At 41.0% G+C, this 22,500-nt stretch overlaps 1 protein-coding gene across 1 annotated transcript in view; it reads left to right on the top strand.

Moving 5' to 3' along the window:
* The window catches only part of LOC311071294 (PDZ domain-containing RING finger protein 4), a 37,530-nt gene that overhangs the window by 1,538 nt on the left and 13,492 nt on the right, over nucleotides 1-22,500 (top strand). The window contains exon 2 of the mRNA XM_084095628.1: nucleotides 18,579-18,832. Within this exon, the coding sequence (XP_083951754.1) occupies nucleotides 18,579-18,832 (254 nt within the window). The remainder of the gene's footprint in view (nucleotides 1-18,578; nucleotides 18,833-22,500) is intronic.

The raw sequence follows: 22,500 nt of genomic DNA, 5'->3' as shown, positions 1-22,500 counted from the left end.
CCTCCGCGTGGATCGTTTAATCACGCTGATGAAGAAGCTTCTGTTCTCCACACTTCTGCACTGGACCTTCATCTGGATCCGATCTGGAGTTTAGTGTCGTGTCTGATCAGTGTGTGTTTGACCACACACACACACATTAGAGAATATGTGTGTTTTTTCTACGTCATTACGCTATTTCCACGTCATTATGCTATTTCTACTTCACGCTATTTCTACGCCATTGCGCTATTTCTACGTCATTACGCTATTTCTACGTCATTACGCTATTTCAAAGTCATTACGCTATTTCTACGTCATTACGCTATTTCTACTTCACGCTATTTCTACGTCATTGCGCTATTTCTACATCATGACGCTATTTCTACGTCATTACACTATTTCGTTATTTCTACGTCATTAAGCTATTTCTACATCATTATGCTATTTCTATGTCATTACGCTATTTCTACGTCATCACGCTATTTTACGTCATTACGCTATTTCTACATCATAACGCTATTTCTACATCATGATGCTATTTCTACGCCATTGCGCTATTTCTACGTCATTACGCTATTTCTACGTCATTACGCTATTTCTACTTCATTGTGCTATTTCTACGTCATTACGCTATTTCTACATCATTACGCTATTTCTACGTCATTGCGCTATTTCTACGTCATTACGCTATTTCTACGTCATTACGCTATTTCTACTTCATTACGCTATTTCTACGTCATTACGCTATTTCTACGTCATTATGCTATTTCTACATCATTACGCTATTTCTACGTCATTGCGCTATTTCTACGTCATTGCGCTATTTCTACATCATTACGCTATTTCTACGTCATGACGCTATTTCTACGTCATTGCGCTATTTCTACATCATTGCGCTATTTCTATGTCATTACGCTATTTCTACGTCATTGCGCTATTTCTACATCATTACGCTATTTCTACGTCATGACGCTATTTCTACGTCATTACGCTATTTCTATGTCATTGCGCTATTTCTACGTTATTACGCTATTTCTGTGTCATTGCGCTATTTCTACTTCATCACGCTATTTCTACGTCATTAAGCTATTTTTACGTCATTACGCTATTTCTACGTCTACGTCATTGCAATATTTCTACATCATTGCACATGCGCAGTCCTTTCAGTTTCGGTTTTCAATCCAATTGAGTGTTTACATGTTCTCTCGCACATGTTCTACACACTCGTGTGTAGTAGACACACACACACACACACACACATGTACACACACACACGGTGCGCTGCCGTCGCATCATCAGGTAGAGCTGCACACTGGTGGTGGTTGAGGAGATTCCCCCTTCTCTGTAAAGCGCTTTGAGTGTCCAGAAAAGCCATATATGTAACGAATTATTATAATTATATATTATATAGCGCGTGTGTTTCTCATCTCTCACTCAGAGCTCATACACTTTCTCTCGTGGTCCGTTCCCCCTTTCTGACTCGCTGCTGTTCCTTTAAGGCTTAATGATGTAATTCCGGCGCTCCTGAACATCTGCCACCGAGATGAATGGGAATGCTAACGGACAGAGACTCCAGGTGTTATATTGACCCCCTTTTTACTTCATAAAGTGCATTGCAGTGCATTCTGGGATTGGTACAGGTGATTCTGCCTGGGAAAGCGTCTAAAAGAAGGAATAGTAAATCAACAAGATGCATCTTATTCAGTGTTGTGTGTGTTATAAGCGTTCTCGGCTCTAATGAGTCCTCCTGCTGGTGTGTGTGTGTGTGTGTGTGTGTGTGTGTGTGTGTGTACGCTGTGCTCTTTAATTGTGTGCTGATGGTCTGTAAGCCCCATAATGCCGAGCTGGTATGTGTGTGTGTGTGTGTGCTCTTTAATTGTGTGCTGATGGTCTGTAAGCCCCATAATGCCGAGCTGGTGTGTGTGTGTGTGTGTGTGTGTGTGTGTGGTCTGCAGAGACTCAGTTCGCTCTGTGTTGAAGACAGCGCCACCTATAGACGTGCTGGTGTTCATATATTAATGCTGGACACATGTTTCACTGTTTCAGCTTCAGGAATCCTGGAAAAAGCTGTTATGCTTTCCTGGAAATGGAATATATGTATATGATGTCCGGTTCACTGAATCGTTTGGTTGTTGGCTCATTGTTAATGGTTCATTCAGATCTAGTTGATTCTTATGACTCGTTCAATAGTGTTGACAAACATCGCTGAACATCATTTTAATATTTTATACAGTATACTAATAGAAAACTCTGATAGTGAATAACCGTCTGTAGTCACGCTGGGCTCTGGACATCATCGTGACATCACTGTGTGTGTGTGTGTGTGTGTGTGTGTGTGAAGTGTTTTATAATCCACAAGCTGGACATTCTGGAGCTGCTGGGAAAGGGTGTGTGTCCAAACTGGAGCTCAACAGTGACTCCATGCAGTGTGTGTGTGTTTCTGAACATGTGAAGTGGACAGGTGTGTTTGATAAATGACTTTCATCTCTGCTGGGACGTGTGTGTGTGAGAGAGAGAGAGTGTGTGTGTGTGTGTGTGTGTGTGAGAGAGAGAGAGTGTGTGTGTGTGAGTGAGTATGTGTGTGAGAGTGAGTGTGAGTGAGTGTGTGTGAGTGTGTGAGTGAGTGTGCGTGAGTGAGTGTGTGCGTGTGCGTGTGTGTGTGTGTGTGTGTGTGTGTGTGGCCTGAGGCTCCGTGACTCCCTCCTCTTCTCTCCGTACTGGTCTCTACAAATCTCCCACTCCATCTCTCTGTCCGGCCGCCTCTCGCTGACTGATGAACACACACACACACACACACACACACACGGCTGCTGCTGACAGCCTCATTTCTCCAGCTCATTCCCAGCAGATATGAATATGAAATGGGAATATTTACAGACCCCAACAGACTGAAGCGTCACCCAGCATTACATAATCACACGTCTATTAATAATGCGTGTGTGTGTGTGTGTGTGTGAAACTACTGGCTGAAACGACGCATCATAAACGGACATCCATCAGGCCTCCACAGATTTAAAAAAAAAATTGAATCATTTGTTTTACCGTGTGTGTATATAATCTTCTAGTAAACATTTTCACCTGTCACCTGAGTTTGAGTTGAGCGTCTCGATCCAGAGCTGGTGAGTGATTTGATTGACAGCTGTCAGACAGCAGGAGGGTCTGATTCACACTGATCCTCATAAACACACGTGATCTGATGTTATTTACTCTTATCATCCGCATCTCGTTCCCTATCCGTAGAACACGCTTCGACCTTTACAGAGTCTTATCACCGGAGCACAGGTGAACACACACACACACACACATCAACACACACACACACACACACACACACACATCAACACACACACACACACACACACACACATCGACACAGCTCAGAGACACACACTTGATGCTCAGAGCTGTTATGGTTCCGACTGCTGGACTGATGCATCATGGGAAGGTGACAGCAATAAGACGAGAGAGTGTGTTACAGGGATTTTACCACACAGTTTAGGCATGATACTGTATATATTGATATAACAGGGCTGGTAGATTTGGAGTCATAAAGATGTGATTTATAAAGCGATACTGACCTCCAGCTCTGTGTTTGTGTGGTTATTAGCAGTGTTATTCTTCTGTTTGAGGTCATGTGTGTTTCATTCGCTCTCCTCGTGTGTATCGGCCTCATTTACGTAATGAACTGTTTGTGTGTGAACAGCTTGAGCTCTCCTCTGTGTGTGTGTGTGTGAATGGAAACACACATGGCAGTCATGTGACCCGCTCGTGCCAACAGAAGGAGAACTGCTTAATTGACTTCATCATTGAGACGGAGAGAAACAGAGAAACTGGAGCAGATCCACTGGAGGAGGAAAGATGGGAGAGAATCATCAGGGTTATTATCGCTAACTGAAACTACAAATATTTTTGCTTATTGGAATTAAATAAAAGTTAACTGAAATAAAATATGAAATAAAATATAAAAAATATATAATATTTATTATATTATACATATTTGATCTAATATTTTATTTTAGTTGGTTGCCTAGACAACGTTTCGTTTTTGTGGGCGGGGCTCTCTGTGGGCGGCGCTCTATGTTTGTGGGCGTGACTCTATTTGTGGGCGTGACTGTCGGTGGACTATATGACTGTGGGCGGGACTCTATGTTTGTGAGCAAACTCTCTGTGGGCGGGACTCTGTTTGTGGGCGGGGCTCTATTTTTGTGGGCGGGACTGTCTGTTTGACTGACATTTGGAAACAGTCATTGTTTGGTTTAGTGACACAGAAACACACATTCTCTGAGATCTCAGGTGTGTGTGTCTGATAACAGACGAGCGTCTCTTTCTCATTGTCCGGGATGGCCGGGTCTCTGTGGGATTCTCTGTGGGATTCTCTGTGGGATTCTCCTGGTATTAAGCAGATGGCCTGTGCTGTTCTGTCAGATATCTGCGCTTCAAGATCCACTCTGACATTTCCACAGACGCGTGTGATCTGAATAGAGGTTAGCGGGATACGGGAACACACACCGTCCGCGAGAGGCTCGTCCTCAGGTCGCGGCAGAGACTCGCAGGGCATGATGGGATACGTCTGGCTGGAGAGGAGGATAACGGAGCAGACCTGAATACATTTACCTTTACCTCTCCACACAAGAGCCCGAATAAACTCAGCGAATCCAACTCCAATGCATGAGAAAAACATCACCTGATTTCTGTTTTATTTCCGTTTCACATCAAGTTAAACCGAATGAAAGTGAGAAATGTTCCCTTGGCAACTAGCTGAAATTATATTTATTTTTATTTTTTTGGGAGCACCTCGACTCGGCGCAGTAAAAAGTCACTCCTGAAAAATCCTCTACCTCTCACTTCTGTCATTAGAACCAACGTGACTTTTTACTGCGCGGAGTCGAAGTGCTCCTAGTGCTATCCCGCCATACATTATAGTTATCCTTTTTATCCGCTTAGAAAAGCGCCACGTTTTATTTTGTGTCACCATACTTGGTTGTGTAACTATATTTAAATAGGGAAAACGTGGAGGTGTTTGGTCGCTTCTAGCTTCATCTCTGTTTGGTTCCTAATGAATGAACTGGGCTAAGCTAAGTGCTATCACAGTGTCGCCGCCCGCGCGCTAGAGCGATTGAGTGCACGCACTGAGACGAGAGAGGTGTGTATCAGCTCGTCTTAGTTAAGGAAATAACATAGTTTAATATGAAAAAACGGTGGAGTATCCCTTTAACCAAGAAAAAACTTTTTTAAATGTTTGGAACATTCCGGAATAATGTTTACTGGGAACTTAATGGGAACGTTGGCAAAATGTTCTTTAAACATATTTTCAACAGCTGGTTTTCTGAACACAGCGTCTGAAGATTTGTTCGCAATTCATGTAAACGAATATGAATCGGATTATGATACAAACTTTCAGATTAATGAAAAATGACGCCTGTAAACATACCTCGTTTGATTTTCAGTTACTGAGCGGCTGTTGGCGGGAATCCTGCTCATTTACTAGCATTTCAATGTTCATTAATATTCATGAGCTAATCAGATGAGGTTTATAATAAACATGTCAGATTTTGACTTCATAATCTGAACGTGCAGATCTGGTTTTCATCAGTTTTCAGTCAGTTCAGATTTGTTTGCATTGTGAATGAAGACAAAGAGACGTGTGTGTGTGAAGTTTCCAGTCCTGAACAAAAGAGATGAGAATAATGTGTGTGATATGCATGTGTTTTAATGAGACGCTCCTCAATGCGTGCGGCACAAAGGCTTCTGGGATCGCCAGCTTTTGTCTGAGCGAGATTGACTGTGCTCAGATCAGCTCACACGCGTTAGTAATTAATTCACATTACAAAATCCATTCAAGCCGCCAATAATATCTGACACACGGGCCGCTTACGACTGAGCTCGTTTGATTCAGGAATCTTTAATAAACGACCCGCTTGTGTCAGATCTCGTTTCAGCGGGAACAAACGTCCTTCCCGCTTCCCTCGTTCCACTTCCTGTCTGTTGTCCAGGAAACGTGCGTTGCGGTCACCGTGGAAACGGGATCTGATCAGCTGTCAATCACAGGAATGATTGACAGGCAGAGAGCGTTTCTGGAGCGTTTTTTACGGCAACTCCCAGCTTCAGCAGAACTCACAGTCCCAGGTTAACTCAAATGAACAAGGACCACAGTTTTGGGAAAGATAAGCTATTAGAGTAAAAATATTGCGTTAGGCTACTTCATGAGTTAATAAGAAAAAAGATTTTACAATTCCTGCAAATGCAGTGATGAAGTTCATGTTCTCATGATTTATTTTTATGAATAAAAATGTTTCAAAACATCCCCCCCTGTTTTTTTCTCAAATCGCACCCTGTATATATATATATATATATATATATATATATATAGGCCTATAAGTAGCGATAGTTCATTCTAAGTTTACTCAAGTGGAAGAATGTGACTAATAAACTTAGGCCTACTAACACTATGCACTATATTTTGAAAAAGAAGTAGATTATCTTAATATCAAAACCTTAAATTTTATCTGGACTCAATGATAAATACATGTCTGACCGTGTCGGACATAAATAGGTTACATGTCCGACATATAGGCTATCTATGACTTCGCACGACGGTGTAATCTACTTCCGGGTAAAGATAGGATCAGTCAAATGAAATACAATAAACGTACAAATAAATATTACAAATTAAAAAATGATCGGAAATGTCGTCCAATTTTCTAATACTATTATTTGATGACAACAATACATTTGGAAAACAAAATACAGCCATTTCTGCTTTTTTCTTTTAAACAAAAAACAAAGCTGCACCCTTTTTTAAATTTCATCTTTCATTCCGAAATAGAATAATGAATGAACGAAAAAGTACACGGACCCCCCAACTTTTGAACGGTAGTGTTTAATGTTACAAAAGAATCGCTTTCAAATAAATGCTGTTCTTTTGAACTTTCTATTCATCAAAGAATCCTGAAATAAAAATGTAAATAACTGTTTTCAACAATGATAATAATGAAAAATGTTTCTTGAGCATCAAATAATTTTTTAAATTGTAATATTATTTCACAATATTACCGTTTTTTTTTTTTTTTTTTTTTTTTTAATCAAATAAACGCAGCTTTAGTGAGCAGAAGAGACTTCTTTTAAAAACATTACAAATCTTACTTTTGACCAGTAGTGTGTGTCATATTTTGGACATGTATATGGGTTAATGAATGAGTTATTGTCTGCTCTCGGGTCGTGAGACACACACCTGAGGCTCAGGACGAGAAACACAGATCATGATGAGCAGGTTCATCTCCTCTAAACCCTCCACCCCCCGCCACAGAGGCTCATGGGAAAACACTGGATCTGACACACCTGCAGGGGATTGTGGGAGATCCACCAGCCCACACACACATGCATAGAAATATGAGTTTCCTGCTGCAATCGAGATCAGGGTCCGGGGAAAAGTGTAAAAACATTTTTTTAAATTAAAAATTAAAAAATAACACTGACTAACTAACCAATAAACTAACAAAATGTTATTAAAATATTTTTTTTTAATTGAAATTAACCATATTTGTCTAAATAAATCAAATAAATACAAATTGTATAGATAAAAAATACATATATTAATAAAATGATATTAAAATAAATAGAAAATTTAATAAAATAAAATGATTTAAATAAATAAATTTAATTAAATGTATTCATCTAAATTTAAATAAAAATAAGTTAAATTTGATTTAAATAAATAATACATCTGACAATGCAGTACTGAATAGACACACACACACACACACACACACACACACACAAATAAAAACTGATGTAACGTAATTTTCTTAGTAGTCTAATATTTGAAACATATTAATACATTTTAGTTTAGATGTTCCTGAGGATGATGATATCTAGACTGTGTGTGTTAGCGACTAGCGGCCAGATAAAGTCACATGACGCAGGAGTGTTTCAGCTGTGTGTGTTTCTGCAGGATTTCAGCTGGTTGCATCACATCTCTGCACAGGTCTCATGTCAAAGTTTACAGGTTTACATGCAGTCAAGACTCGAGTGTGTGTCTAACGGTAAAGAGCGTTCTTTACCGTTAGACGTTTGCTTTATTAAAACTATCTGCCAATGGAGTCCGACTTAATTCAAACGGAAAACAAGATTATTATTCTGACTATTGGCAGATATTTGTTCTTGTTTTAAGCAAAAACTCACTTTAGTTTGATTCAGAAAACAAGTCTTAATATCTTCAGTCATTGCTCTTCTCCAGTAAATGTGATGTAATAATGTTGAGATATTTGTGCTGGAAAACGAGACCGAAGCACTGAGTGTGTTTTAGGTGAGCTGTCTCTTTAAGTGTCCGAGCTGAAGATTGGCACAGGCGCTTTAGAGCGATTAGGCGGATGAATGTGTAGAACAGGATGAGTTTGGAGCAGATGTCTGAGGCTCATTTACCAGGATCATTCTGGAAAGCGTTTGCTCGCGTCCCATGATGCATCAGCTCCTCCTGTTTCTGGCGCTGTGAATGAATGAACCCCGTCTGACAGAATCCTCCAGCTCTCAAGGGTTTCTCACAGGTTTCTTACACACTCCAAAAAACACTGGGTTAAAAACAACCCAATTTGGGCTGTTTTCAACCCAAGGCCTGGGTAAATATAGGACAGAAAACATGTTGGGTTAATTTTACCCTGTACTGAGAACAGGCGCGTTCAACTCCCAAGCCGTTTATGGGTGCGAGTTATAAAGAAGTTATCAAATAAAATTGCAGCCCTGCAAATTGGGTTGTTGATTTAATCCATCATACTGGATTGATTCATTTTTACTATAGTAGTAGCTTTTTTATTATTTTACTTCATACATGAATTAATGTCTACAGATTAACTTCAATCCTCTAAACTTTTTTAAAAAATACACACAACCACTGGTTTGCATGACTCTAACCAATCAGCTCTGAGAACATTTTTTAACTTTTTAAGTATTTATATTCTGTACCTTTTTGAATAAAATCATAGCATTTTATGTAAGGCATCAAGCGAAAAGACTGACGCTCGTGACTCGCATCGCGCCCCTGTTTGTTGCATTGCATAAAATTTAACCATATACAGAACAATAGCGAATTTATAGATATAAAAAAATTACACAAACTGTATTTTATCGAAGACATGCACCAGCTGCACTGCTCTCTCCTGAAGAGGTCGCATAAAGCCCTGATCAATAACTCAATCCCTGGGTTGTTACGTCTGATCCAGGATCTGGGTAACACAAGAAAACTACCCAATCACTGAAAAAATAACCCAAGATTTTTTAGGTTTCTCATTGGGTTTCTCTCGGGTTTCTCATTGGGTTTCTCTCGGGTTTCTCGTTGGGTTTCTCATTGGGTTTCTCATTGGGTTTCTCACAGGTTTCTCTCGGGTTTCTCTCTGGTTTCTCTCGGGTTTCTCATTGGGTTTCTCATTGGGTTTCTCTCGGGTTTCTCATTGGGTTTCTCTCTGGCTTCTCATTGGGTTTCTCTCTGGCTTCTCATTGGGTTTCTCGCAGGCTTCTCATTGGGTTTCTCTCGGGTTTCTCATTGGGTTTCTCTCGGGTTTCTCTCTGGCTTCTCATTGGGTTTCTCGCAGGCTTCTCATTGGGTTTCTCTCGGGTTTCTCATTGGGTTTCTCTCGGGTTTCTCTCTGGTTTCTCACTGGGTTTCTCGCGGGCTTCTCATTGGGTTTCTCTCGGGTTTCTCTCGGGTTTCTCATTGGGTTTCTCTCGGGTTTCTCATTGGGTTTCTCATTGGGTTTCTCATTGGGTTTCTCTCTGGTTTCTCATTGGGTTTCTCTCGGGCTTCTCATTGGGTTTCTCTCTGGTTTCTCATTGGGTTTCTCTCGGGCTTCTCATTGAGTTTCTCTCGGGCTTCTCATTGGGTTTCTCACAGGTTTCTCATTGGGTTTCTCTCGGGTTTCTCATTGGGTTTCTCTCGGGTTTCTCATTGGGTTTCTCTCGGGTTTCTCATTGGGTTTCTCTCGGGTTTCTCATTGGGTTTCTCTCGGGTTTCTCATTGGGTTTCTCTCGGGTTTCTCATTGGGTTTCTCATTGGGTTTCTCTCTGGTTTCTCATTGGGTTTCTCTCGGGTTTCTCTCTGGTTTCTCATTGGGTTTCTCTCTGGTTTCTCATTGGGTTTCTCTCGGGCTTCTCATTGAGTTTCTCTCGGGCTTCTCATTGGGTTTCTCACAGGTTTCTCTTGGGCTTCTCATTGAGTTTCTCATTGGGTTTCTCATTGGGTTTCTCACAGGTTTCTCATTGGGTTTCTCTCGAGCTTCTCATTGAGTTTCTCTCGGGCTTCTCATTGGGTTTCTCACAGGTTTCTCATTGGGTTTCTCTCGGGTTTCTCATTGGGTTTCTCATTGGGTTTCTCTCGGGTTTCTCATTGGGTTTCTCTCTGGCTTCTCATTGGGTTTCTCTCTGGCTTCTCATTGGGTTTCTCGCAGGCTTCTCATTGGGTTTCTCTCGGGTTTCTCATTGGGTTTCTCTCGGGTTTCTCTCTGGCTTCTCATTGGGTTTCTCGCAGGCTTCTCATTGGGTTTCTCTCGGGTTTCTCATTGGGTTTCTCTCGGGTTTCTCTCTGGTTTCTCACTGGGTTTCTCGCGGGCTTCTCATTGGGTTTCTCTCGGGTTTCTCTCGGGTTTCTCATTGGGTTTCTCTCGGGTTTCTCATTGGGTTTCTCATTGGGTTTCTCATTGGGTTTCTCTCTGGTTTCTCATTGGGTTTCTCTCGGGCTTCTCATTGGGTTTCTCTCTGGTTTCTCATTGGGTTTCTCTCGGGCTTCTCATTGAGTTTCTCTCGGGCTTCTCATTGGGTTTCTCACAGGTTTCTCATTGGGTTTCTCTCGGGTTTCTCATTGGGTTTCTCTCGGGTTTCTCATTGGGTTTCTCTCGGGTTTCTCATTGGGTTTCTCTCGGGTTTCTCATTGGGTTTCTCTCGGGTTTCTCATTGGGTTTCTCTCGGGTTTCTCATTGGGTTTCTCATTGGGTTTCTCTCTGGTTTCTCATTGGGTTTCTCTCGGGTTTCTCTCTGGTTTCTCATTGGGTTTCTCTTTGGTTTCTCATTGGGTTTCTCTCTGGCTTCTCATTGAGTTTCTCTCGGGCTTCTCATTGGGTTTCTCACAGGTTTCTCTTGGGCTTCTCATTGAGTTTCTCATTGGGTTTCTCATTGGGTTTCTCACAGGTTTCTCATTGGGTTTCTCTCGAGCTTCTCATTGAGTTTCTCTCGGGCTTCTCATTGGGTTTCTCACAGGTTTCTCATTGGGTTTCTCTCGGGTTTCTCATTGGGTTTCTCATTGGGTTTCTCACAGGTTTCTCATTGGGTTTCTCTCGGGCTTCTCATTGAGTTTCTCTCAGGCTTCTCATTGAGTTTCTCTCGGGCTTCTCATTGGGTTTCTCACAGGTTTCTCACAGGTTTCTCTCAGGTTTCTCATTGGGTTTCTCATTGGGTTTCTCATTGGGTTTCTCTCGGGTTTTTCATTGGGTTTCTCATTGGGTTTCTCACAGGTTTGTCACAGGTTTCTCATTGGGTTTCTCAGAGGTTTCTTGCGTCTCAGACCCCTGTTGACGATCTCGGGCTCTTGAAGCGTCTGTAGGGACAGCATCAGATCAGAGGAGACGCTTTACGCTGTTAATCATAATGATGTGTTCCTGAAACACTGATTCATTTGTTTGTGTCAGTGTTTTTTCCTCCTCGCGTCTGAACATTGACTCCAGACAACACACAGACCCTGATGGACGATCAATACTCATTTGCATGTGTGTGTGTGTGTGTGTGTGTGTGTGTATCGATCCGCAGCAGGTGTTAGTCGATGTGCAGCTCTACAGGTGTGTGCATCTCGAGGACAGGTTAGATATGCACCGTTTTACATTCAGTTTCACAGACGTTCATGTGAAGTGAGAGTGTGATGGATGGAGTTTGACTTCACCACCAGAGGGGCGTCGCAGGAACTCTTTGTTTACATGATGTAATTAGTCGTGCATTGTGGGTAATTGCTGCTCTGCTCCATTTAGATTCAGTTTATTTCCTCCAGCTGAGTTTGTTTATCATCATCAGAGGAACTTTTAAAATCTGTTGTGTGTTTGTGGAGGGATAGAGGAGGTAAACTAATTCCTAAAGACGTCTACTTGTGCTTATAGTACATGATCCGTGAGAGTTTTACTGTATTATATCTACAGTGTTTATATCAGGGCTTTTCAATCTTTTAAACGCCACAAACCCTCAGATATGATCATCCCCATCCTACAGTTATACAGCTAGATCATGTGCAAGACCCAATGTAGATTTATTTAAGTTGGTGTACCGCTGACCGACATAGAGTCTCGGGCGCAGAGAGAGTTCAGATGGCTGTGTGTGTGTGTGTGTGTGTGGCTCTGAGGATCTGCTGACCGACAGAGAGTCTCGGGCGCAGAGAGAGTTCAGATGGCTGTGTGTGTGTGTGTGGCTCTGAGGATCTGCTGACCGACAGAGAGTCTCGGGCGCTGATGAAAGAGAGGAGCGAGACAGATGGACAGACAGACTCACAGAAAGATGCAGGACGCTCGTAATGAAGCACGGCAGGTTGTGTTGATGCCGTGAGACGCTGGTGTTTGTTTAGGCTTCAGGCTGTGAACATGAATCCAGTTTAATAGAGGACGATATCTCTGACCTGAGGGCTTCACACACACTTACTGAAGCTGATGGGTTTCGTTTCAGTCAAGCATCACTAGTGCTGTTGAAAACTTCAGAAAACCACACAAAACACCCTAGCAACCACACATAGCAACACAAAACACTTTTAGCCTCCGCATGATGCCCTGGCAACCGCCCAGATAGTGTACTAGCTCAATACTGCAATCTGTACTGTATACTGCACACTACTCTCTCTGGATACTCATTACACAACCATAAACACTGTACAAGTGCATTTATAAAAGTGTAGAAGATTGGAAAATAGACAATACTAGATTAGAATACTAGCTAAATAACTTACTAGATACATCAGTCCATACTATATACTGCATACTACTGTTCCTGAAGTTAGTGTGTGTTTGCTGGGATCTCTGTGTTCAGATGGTTGAGTGTGTGTGTGTGTGTGTGTGTGTTTGCTGGGATCTCTGTGTTCAGATGGTTGAGTGTGTGTGTGTGTGTGTGTGTGTGTGTGTGTGTTTGCTATGATCTCTGTGTTCAGATGGCTGTGTGTGTGTGTTTGTGTGTGTGTGTGTGAGTGTGTGAGTGTGTGTGTGTGTGTGTGTGTGGTCAGAGGGTGTCTGGAGACTGAGGCAGGGAATGGTTGAGCTGGACGAGTGGCTCCATTAGTGTGAGGAACAGCCGCCGGTGTTTAGAGCTGAAGGTTCGCTGCTCGTGTCGCTGAGTGAAAGAAAGGGACGGTCAGATTTCCCCGGTGTCCGACTGCTGTTTCATATCCCGTACGGCCTGTCAGGAATGATTTATGAACTCATAACGCCTGTACTGTACCTAGTCATATTTTAGCCTGACACTTATTATTGAAATGAGACATTTAGCCCGTGTGAACGGGAACAGAGCCGACGGGACACTGGTTTCTCTCGCTGCCCTTCAGCGCCGGGAATTACGCTTTGGGGAATTTAATGGCACTTCTCGGCTAAGTGCGCGACTCCATATTGGATTGTGTTTGAAAATGTAAATTGATTCCCGGCACACAAAGACCTGAGCCGATGTTTGTGGAGTTTATTAGTCTGTCCGTCTCTGAGACCTTTCTTTCTGTGCTGTTGGAGTGAAGGCAGGTTGAATCATGTGGCAAACATTTTGACTTTCAATGGCAAACCACATGCTATTCATAAAGTATTTAATTATTATTTGTTTTTATTTTTATTTTATTTTATTAGTTTGGCTTATGCTTTTATCCAAAGTGGCTTACATTACATTCAAGATTTACATGTATTATATATATATTTTTTTAAATGTATTTTATTAGTTTGGCAGATGTTGAAATAAAATACATTTTTGTTATGTTACATCATGTAACATATAACATTTTATTTTATTATTAGTTTGGCAGAAGCTTTCATCCAAAGCAACTTACATTGCATTTAAGATTTACATGTTTTTATCATTAATTGAATTGAATTTAATTTAATTTAATTTAATTTAATTTAATTTAATTTAATTTAATTTAATTTAATTTAATTTAATTTTATTTTATTTTATTTTATTTTATTTTATTAAATTATATTATATTACATTTTATTAAATTTTATTAAATTTTATTTTATTTTATTTTATTCGTTTGGCAGCTGTTGAAATAAAATACGTTTTTGTTATGTTATATTGTATAACATGAGTTATGTATTTTCGGTGTGAATAGGCTCTCCGTGATCATCTAATCTGTAGATGCGGCTCGGGTTCTTCCTTCAGTGTGCGTCTGTGAAGCAGGTCTCAGATCAGTTTGATGGATTCAGATTTAGTTTGATGCTCATTGGTGAAATACTGACACACTCAGTATCAAGCGTTCTGCGTTATTTAAAAGCCACTCAAATGCACTTGAAAGATGAGAAGATGAAGAACAAGAGCAGAGGTTCAGAGACGAGGCGTCAAACCGATCTTTGTCTCCTTTATTTATGAGCTGCTTGTTTAAAGTGGCTTTCAGTTTGTGTGTGTGTGTGTGTGTGTGTGAGCGAGTAAAGCTGGAGTGTTTCCAAGCGCAGCTGCTGTAGATCCTGTGCAAACAGAGCCAGACGCTCGTTCTCCAGTGAAGAGACTGAGGATCAGCACATTCACACTGACACTGACACTGAAACACAGATATATTCCTCAATTTGAATATAAGGAGCGCATAAGAGGACAAATAGTAATTCGACTTTAATTATTCACTACAGTATCTACATTAAAAAATCTTACTGGCTCCAAACTTTTGTAAGGTAGTGTGTGTGTGTGTGTTTAGAGTCAAACCAAAAATTATTCCAACACCAGATATAATTGTTGATATTGTTTCACTAGTGTGATCAGGACACTATAGTTCATTTCTGTGAGTGAGGAGAGCAAAATAAAGTAAACTGTGACATATTATACCCAAATATCCTTCATACAGTGACTACCAGTAAAAAATATAAAACTTTGGGACCAAAAACACTTTGAGCTGATCATGTTTTGCTGAAGTGTGTTTTCTTTAATTGCTAATGCTCTTTTTACACACAGACTGAACAAAATGAAGCATTGCTTGGTCACTGGTTGAGCTAAACTGGTATTATCTAATTGTGTAGTTAAATTTAACAGCTGACAGATATTCAACATAATTCATGTGTGAGACAGTCTAACAGAAGGACGGACAAAACCAGTCAAATATCAGCTGAGTTCTGCTCATATTTTATCACCATTCTCTAAACTATAGCGAATAAACTGATAAAGTGAGAAATGTTGAAGCTGTTTGAATATATTTTGGTTTGGATGTATATACCGATATTAAATAAAAGTAAGAATAATTTCAATATTTAAACCAAATTTAGGTTTTCCATAAGGAGCAAGACAACATAGAGCAGGTCAAGAAGATGAAAACCTGTGGAACATTAAAGAATGAAGGGATGAACCGATATGAAAATTTTGGCCGATAACGATCATTTTTTACATTTGAAAGCCGATAACCAATATTAGTCTAAGATACATTCCCTTTCTAATCATATTTCAAGCACTTCAAAACCATCATGTTGAACAGTGCACATCTGAAGCGTCTCAGCTGAAGGAAATAATACATTATTTATCGGCTTTAATATATCGGACAAATTTTCTTATCAGTCCGATAAAGATAACGTATAACATTATATGAACTTCTGTTGGTGTCATGTTTAGCAAGTGTTGTCCTCCATCATCAGGACTGGTCTGAATATAGCTAATGCTAACGGGCCAGTCGACAGATGCCCAACCGTGGCAGGAATAATTATTATTCATATCCTCAATTGGGATTAATTGCTCCATCTGGCTCTCATTTAAACAATACGACGGAAACTCCTCCAGCACCTCTTTCTCCTTCCTTTAGCCGGTTTCTTTTCATTCAGAGCCTCAGAAGAGGGCGAGCGTGGCGCCGCTAATGCCTCAAATCTGCTCGTTTCTCTCTCCGCCTGTCATGAGCCACGGGCCAGATCATTTATCTACCCACCGTCCTTTGTTTTCCCGCCTCTCTGCTCCACGATTCACTTCCTCCACCAAAACAGAAGCCACCAGCGTGTTATTTGACTAAATAATCATAATTGATTTTCTGAATGTAAATGAATAATATTATTTCTGGTGTCTGTCCATTAATCCTCCATCCACACAGTCTTTATATGATCCGTGAGATACGGCTGTGCTGGTTTGACCGTATTAGACTGTAAATGGTGAGATTCACTGGACTACTTCATCATGATTGTTCTCTCCGCGGGCCAATTACTGAGCTAAACGAAGCCTCTCCTCGTCTGTACATACGCACGCTTCATTCACATTCATCCAGCAAACACACGCTTGAGTCGCTCCAACAGTGAGCCTGATGAAAGCATCAATATTATATGACGTCAAACAGCGTCTCATCTGCACTGAAACAGTCTCCGTCTCAGCGGTGCGTGTTCACTGGTAATTTATAGCGATAAAGGAACGCTTGTAATTGCTCTGTTATTCAGAAAGCTGCTTTACCAAGGGTTTTCTCTGACATATACACGATTTGCATGGGGATTTAGGTTGTATATTTTATTTTGTGTCTGAAATTGTTATAAATGTATACATTTAAAGGTGAAGTGCTTCATTTCTGCACCAACAATGACTGTTTTCAATCATGTTTCCTGAACACGCCCCCATCCGTCATTGGTCAGTCGGTCTGGTAGCCCCGCCCCAATCTCGCTTCATTGGTAATCGGAAAAATCGGTATCGGCAGGTCACACTTACACACAAAAAAATCTGAATCAGCCAAGAAAATTGCAATCACTGCCACTCAAATTTATCGGCTTTAATGGATCAGACAAATTTTCTTAGCAGACCGTTAACAATAAAAATTAACATATATCGGCCGATACCGATACGTTGGCCGATATATCGTGGTGCTTCATTTCGGCACCAACAATGAGTTTCCATCATGTTTCCTGAACACTCCCCCGTCTTTCATTGGTCAGTCAGTCTGGTAGCCCCGCCCCACTCTCACTCTATTGGTTATCGGCAAAAAATCGGTATCGGCAGGTCACACTTACAAAAAAAAATAGTAATCGGAATCTGCCAAGAAAATTGCAATTGGTGCATCTCTAATTTATCGGTTTTAAAATATCGGCCAAATTTTCTTATCTGACCGATAACGATATCAAGAACAATTAAATTATATCGGCCGATACCGATATGGTGGCCGATATATCCTGGTGCTTCATTTAATTTCAACACTGACTGTTTTCAATCATGTTTCCTGAACACGCCCCCGTCTGTCATTGGTCAGTCAGTCTGATAGCCCCGCCCCACTCTCACTCCATTGGCTGATTCAGGAGTAGATCAGAATCGAAAAGTTGTTATTTTCAGAGCTGTAAACTCATTTCTGAACTGTCAGAATGAACTCTATGAAATGATCCAATAAAATATGCATGAATATAATCAGTGCTCGAGATCAAACTCCCATCATTTGGCCCCAATCTTCTGATCGCTCTTCACTGTGATGGATTCTGACACTCTCATGTATGATTTACTTTAGATTGAGAGACGCACACAGCTCCAGATCACATCTAAATGATGCTTTGAAACGTTTCTCAGCGGCCGCCGCCGGATGATATAATGTGTGTCATTAATAGCCAATCAGTTTCCTGTGCGACTCAATCTGCTCAATTCATTCCATGAGAGTTTAATTACAGATTACTGATGAATAGACATGCAGTCGCTCTGTTGTTCTGGACTCTATCAGTCTGTGCTTGTGTGAATCAGTACAGAATGGTTACATAAATGCAAATATTTAGGCCTGGATTGAAGAATTATACATTTGGATTGCACAGTTTTAGCATAAACAAACTAATAAGCTTAATGTGATGCATATTTGTCTGTGTAATCTAAATGAATGGAAATTTTATATGCGATTCAAAATGCATAAATAGGTATTAAGGATGTACGATATATATTGGCCACCATATCGGTATCGGCCGTTATATAATAATTTTTAACGTTATTGTTATCGGCCTGATTAGAAAATTTGGCCGATATATTAAAACCGATAAATAATGTAGTATTTCCTTCAGCTGAGACACTTCAGTTCAACATGATGGTTTTGAATTGCTTGAAATATGATTGTAAATCACTTCAAAAAAGGAAAATAGAGTTGAGTGCAACACAAAATTATAACATAAAATTATAATAAGAACATTATTGTGTGCTTGGAACATGATGAGACTTTTGTTTTTGTGATCAGGCTCTCAAAAATTATATAATTTGGATTTAGATTTATCAGCCAATATATCAGTTATCGGCTTTCAAGTATAAAGAATTATCGGTTATCGGTATCGGCCGGTTTCATATCGGTGCATCCCTAATAGGTATGTCTTCTGAGGAGACGTTTAGCAGGATGTTCACGCTGCTCTTTTCTCTGCAATGACACTTGGTTTAAAAGTGGATACGTTTGCAATGACATGAGTGTGTAAATCCTCATTTCTCGCCGGTTACAGGTGAACGGGAGGGATCTGTCGAGAGCGAGCCATGATGAGGCGGTCGAAGCTCTCCGTAGCGCCAAAGATCCCATCGTGGTGCAGGTGCTCCGGCGGACCCCTTTACCCCGGGGTCAAGGGTCATGCCAGGATGTGCAGGTGGTGGACGTGTGCACGCAGACGGAAATCACCTTCGAACACATCATGGCTTTGGCCAAACTCCGTCCTGCCACACCACCCGTGCCGGACATCTGCCCGTTCCTCCTGTCGGACAGGTACAAACTCGTTTCATGAGCACATGAGGGGCTTTCGCACCGGATAGTTCTAGGAACGAGCCACCAGGGTGTTTCCCCAAGAACTAATGGTTCCCCTAGGAACGTTTTCCTGGTTGCATTCGCACCGCCAGTAGGAACTCTGAAGTGACGTAAGCCACGCTTGTTGTGACTTTTATTTTGACGGCGCTGAGAACGACTGAGCTCACAGTGCTCGCATTCTCCATGTTCATTAGTTTACGATCTGTCTAATATGATATTAGATACAACTGTTATACATAGAAAATAGACAGTAAAGAAGAGTTATTAGCGTATGCCGTGTGGTTGATGTCCAGTGTTGATGAGCAGAAATACATAATCATGTTTCTCTTGATCTCCTCAAAGTTGTGTTGCATTTTCTCCTCAGTGTAAAGATTGAGAGGCTCATCTATCTCTGTTATACATGTTCATAGAGTTAGTTTCTGGGGTAAATATATAGGCTATAATCTGTGTGTTTACACAGCTTTTTTAAAAATGGTGTTTCGTTTGCGTTCGGCCAATCAGCGAACACTACCGTCACGGATAGTTCCTATAGTGCTGGTTTAGACCGACTCTGAAGTAGGAGTAAATCAGTTCCTCCAAAAGGAGTTCCTAGAACTAAAATCGTTCCTAGTTCCTGCGGTGCGAACACGCCAAAATCCGGGAACTTCCGCCAATAGTTCTAGGAACTATGAAAAGGTTCCTCCGGTGCGAAAGCCCCTGTAGAAGCATCATGGGGTTTCCTCGAAAATAGTGCAGAAATCTTTCCTGATTCTCTCTTTCTTGTTGTGGAGTTCGTCTCTCAGGAGAACCAAAGCAGGAACAAGATAAAGTTTAGCATGAAGAGTATCTGGGTTTCTCCCCTGGAGACGGAGAACTGCAAAACAAGCTGAGCAGGGGATGCTGGGAAGTTAATTGAAAGCGTCTGAGGCGCAGAGAGGGTGTTAGGGAGGTAATTAATGATGCACAATGGCCCATTGATAATTCATAGTCTAAAATTTGTCTCCCGCTCAAGATCCGTGTTTTGTTCCTAAACTCCCTTCGGAGAGTCGTATGCTGATTTGGATATTTTTAATCCCTTTGTCCTTCTGAAGAAAGGTGTTCAGGAATTCTTAGTGGATGTTGTTGCTGTGATGGTGTTTGAATGTATGAACCAGTAAATAATTCAGTCTCATCAGGACTGGTCACCATCTGAGCGCCACTTCCGGGAGGATTTCATCAGACCACCAGGGTTGTGCATTGAGTGAATGCCTTTTAAATTTCAGTTCAGTTCATGAAGTTGCATGACGGGATGCAGAATTGCAATTAAAAAATTAAATTTCAAAGAAATTCATATAACTGTAATTTTTTTAATAGAAAAGCAAAGTGTCAACTATGAATTGAAATCACCTTGAATTTTGAAGATTTACAGACAAACAGATAGACGGATGGATGGATGGATAAAGCGATGGATGGATGGATTGACGGATGGATGGATAAAGTGATGGATTGATGGATGGATGAAGTGGTGGATGGATGGATGGATGGATGGATAAAGCGATGGATGGATTGACGGATGGATAAAGTGATGGATTGATGGATGGATGAAGTGGTGGGTGGATGGATGGATGGATGGATGGATAAAGCGATGGATGGATTGACAGATGGATAAAGTGATGGATGGATGGATGGATAAAGCGATGGATGGATGGATGGATGGATGGATAGATGGATTGACGGATGGATAAAGTGATGGATTGATGGATGGATGAAGTGGTGGATGGATGGATGGATGGATGGATGAAGTGGTGGATGGATGGATGGATAGATAAAGCGATGGATGGATGGATGGATGGATGGATGGATAAAGCGATGGATGGATAGATGGATTGACGGATGGATAAAGTGATGGATGGATGGATGGATAAAGCGATGGATGGATGGATGGATTGACGGATGGATGGATGGATAAAGCGATGGATGGATTGATGGATGGATTGACGGATGGATAAAGTGGTGGATGGATGGATGGATGGATGGATAAAGCGATGGATGGATTGATGGATGGATAAAGTGATGGATGGATGGATGGATAAATTTGTAAAACTTCCAGATGTTTGAATTGTCACCTAAACAATTCATATTTGGATGCTATATTTCAGCATTTTTAATAAATAAATGTTTGTGAACCAGTGTGGAAAAACACTTAATTTCCCAGAATGCAACACCTGTGTTGAATTTTAGTTCAGCCTATTCCTAATCCAGTCCCTCCCATTCAAATTCTCAGCCCAGACGCGTGACAGGGATCAGCTCGGATGGCTTGGCATCAGCGGCTCCGTCAGTGCTGAACAAACACTGAGTCACAGAGCAGATCAAAAACCAAACACACACACGCTCCACATGCTAATGAAGGATGATCAGCTGTATGTGCTCTTGCACCAAATAAAGAATAATAAAGATAACACACACCTTGAGGACTGATGAATCTCGGCACATTATCAGCAGCTGCACATGACAGGAGCTTCATTTCATGAACACGCGTGTGCAGAGATGCACAATTCAATTCTCATCTTTCCTGAAGATGCATTGTGTGTGTGTGTGTGTGTGTGTGTGTCTGTGTGTGTGTGTGTGTGTGTGTGTCTGTGTGTGTCTCCGTCCGCTGACATCTGCAATCTCTGCTCTCATTCTTCACCAGCCTCCAGCGCTTCTCTATATTCATATCAGAGGAAACCAGAATCTATCAGACATTTTACATCATTATATTGGTGCATGTCATGCTATAGTTGCTGGGAATTCAAAAAGTGATACTGTATTAAATATTTATGTGTTAAAGGATTAGTTCACTTCAGAATTAAAATTTCCTGATCATTTACTCTTCCCCACGTCATGCGAGATGGTCATGTCTTTCTTTCTCCAGTGGAAAAGGTTTCTGAGGAAAACATTCCAGGATTTCCTCCATATAGTGTCTTCAATGGGGTCCAACGGGTCGAAGGTCCAGATGTGAGTTTCAGTGCAGCTTCAAAGTCTCGACACGATCCAGCCGAGGAATAAGAGTCTCATCTAGACAAACCAGCGGACATTTATAACAAATAAACATTTATATACTTTTAACCACTAATTCTCATCTTGCACGTCCACGACTTCACGCATTACGTAATCAGGGTGAAAGGTCAAGCGTGACGTAGGCGTAAGAACAGACCCAGTGTTTGCAAAGACTAAGTCAAACGCCATTTACAAAAAAATTATAATAATAAATACAAGGTAAAAGTTTTTCACCCTACATTTCTGAACTAGAACCTTTCAACCTGATTATGTAATGTGTGTCGCATCACAGCCAGAGCAAGACCAGCATTAGTGGATAAAAGTATATAAATGTTTATTTTGTTATAAATGTCCGCTGGTTTGTCTAGATGAGACTCTTATTCCTCGGCTGGATCGTGTCGAGACTTTGAAGCTGCACTGAAACTCACATCTGGACCTTCGACCCGTTGGACCCCATTGAAGACACTATATGGAGAAACACCCTGCAGTGTTTTCCTCAGAAACCTTCATTTCTTCCCGACTGAAGAAAGAAACACATGAACATCTCGGATGACGTGGAGGAGAGTAAATGATCAGGACATTTTCATTCTGAAGTGAACGACTCCTTTAATGTCTCTTTTTTAAGAGTTTGA

Source organism: Abramis brama, assembly GCF_963993115.1.
Source record: "Abramis brama genome assembly, chromosome: 20".
Classification (NCBI taxonomy): Eukaryota; Metazoa; Chordata; class Actinopteri; order Cypriniformes; family Leuciscidae; genus Abramis; species Abramis brama.
Note: the sequence above shows the minus strand (reverse complement) of the source record. Positions and strands in the feature narration are given on the sequence as shown.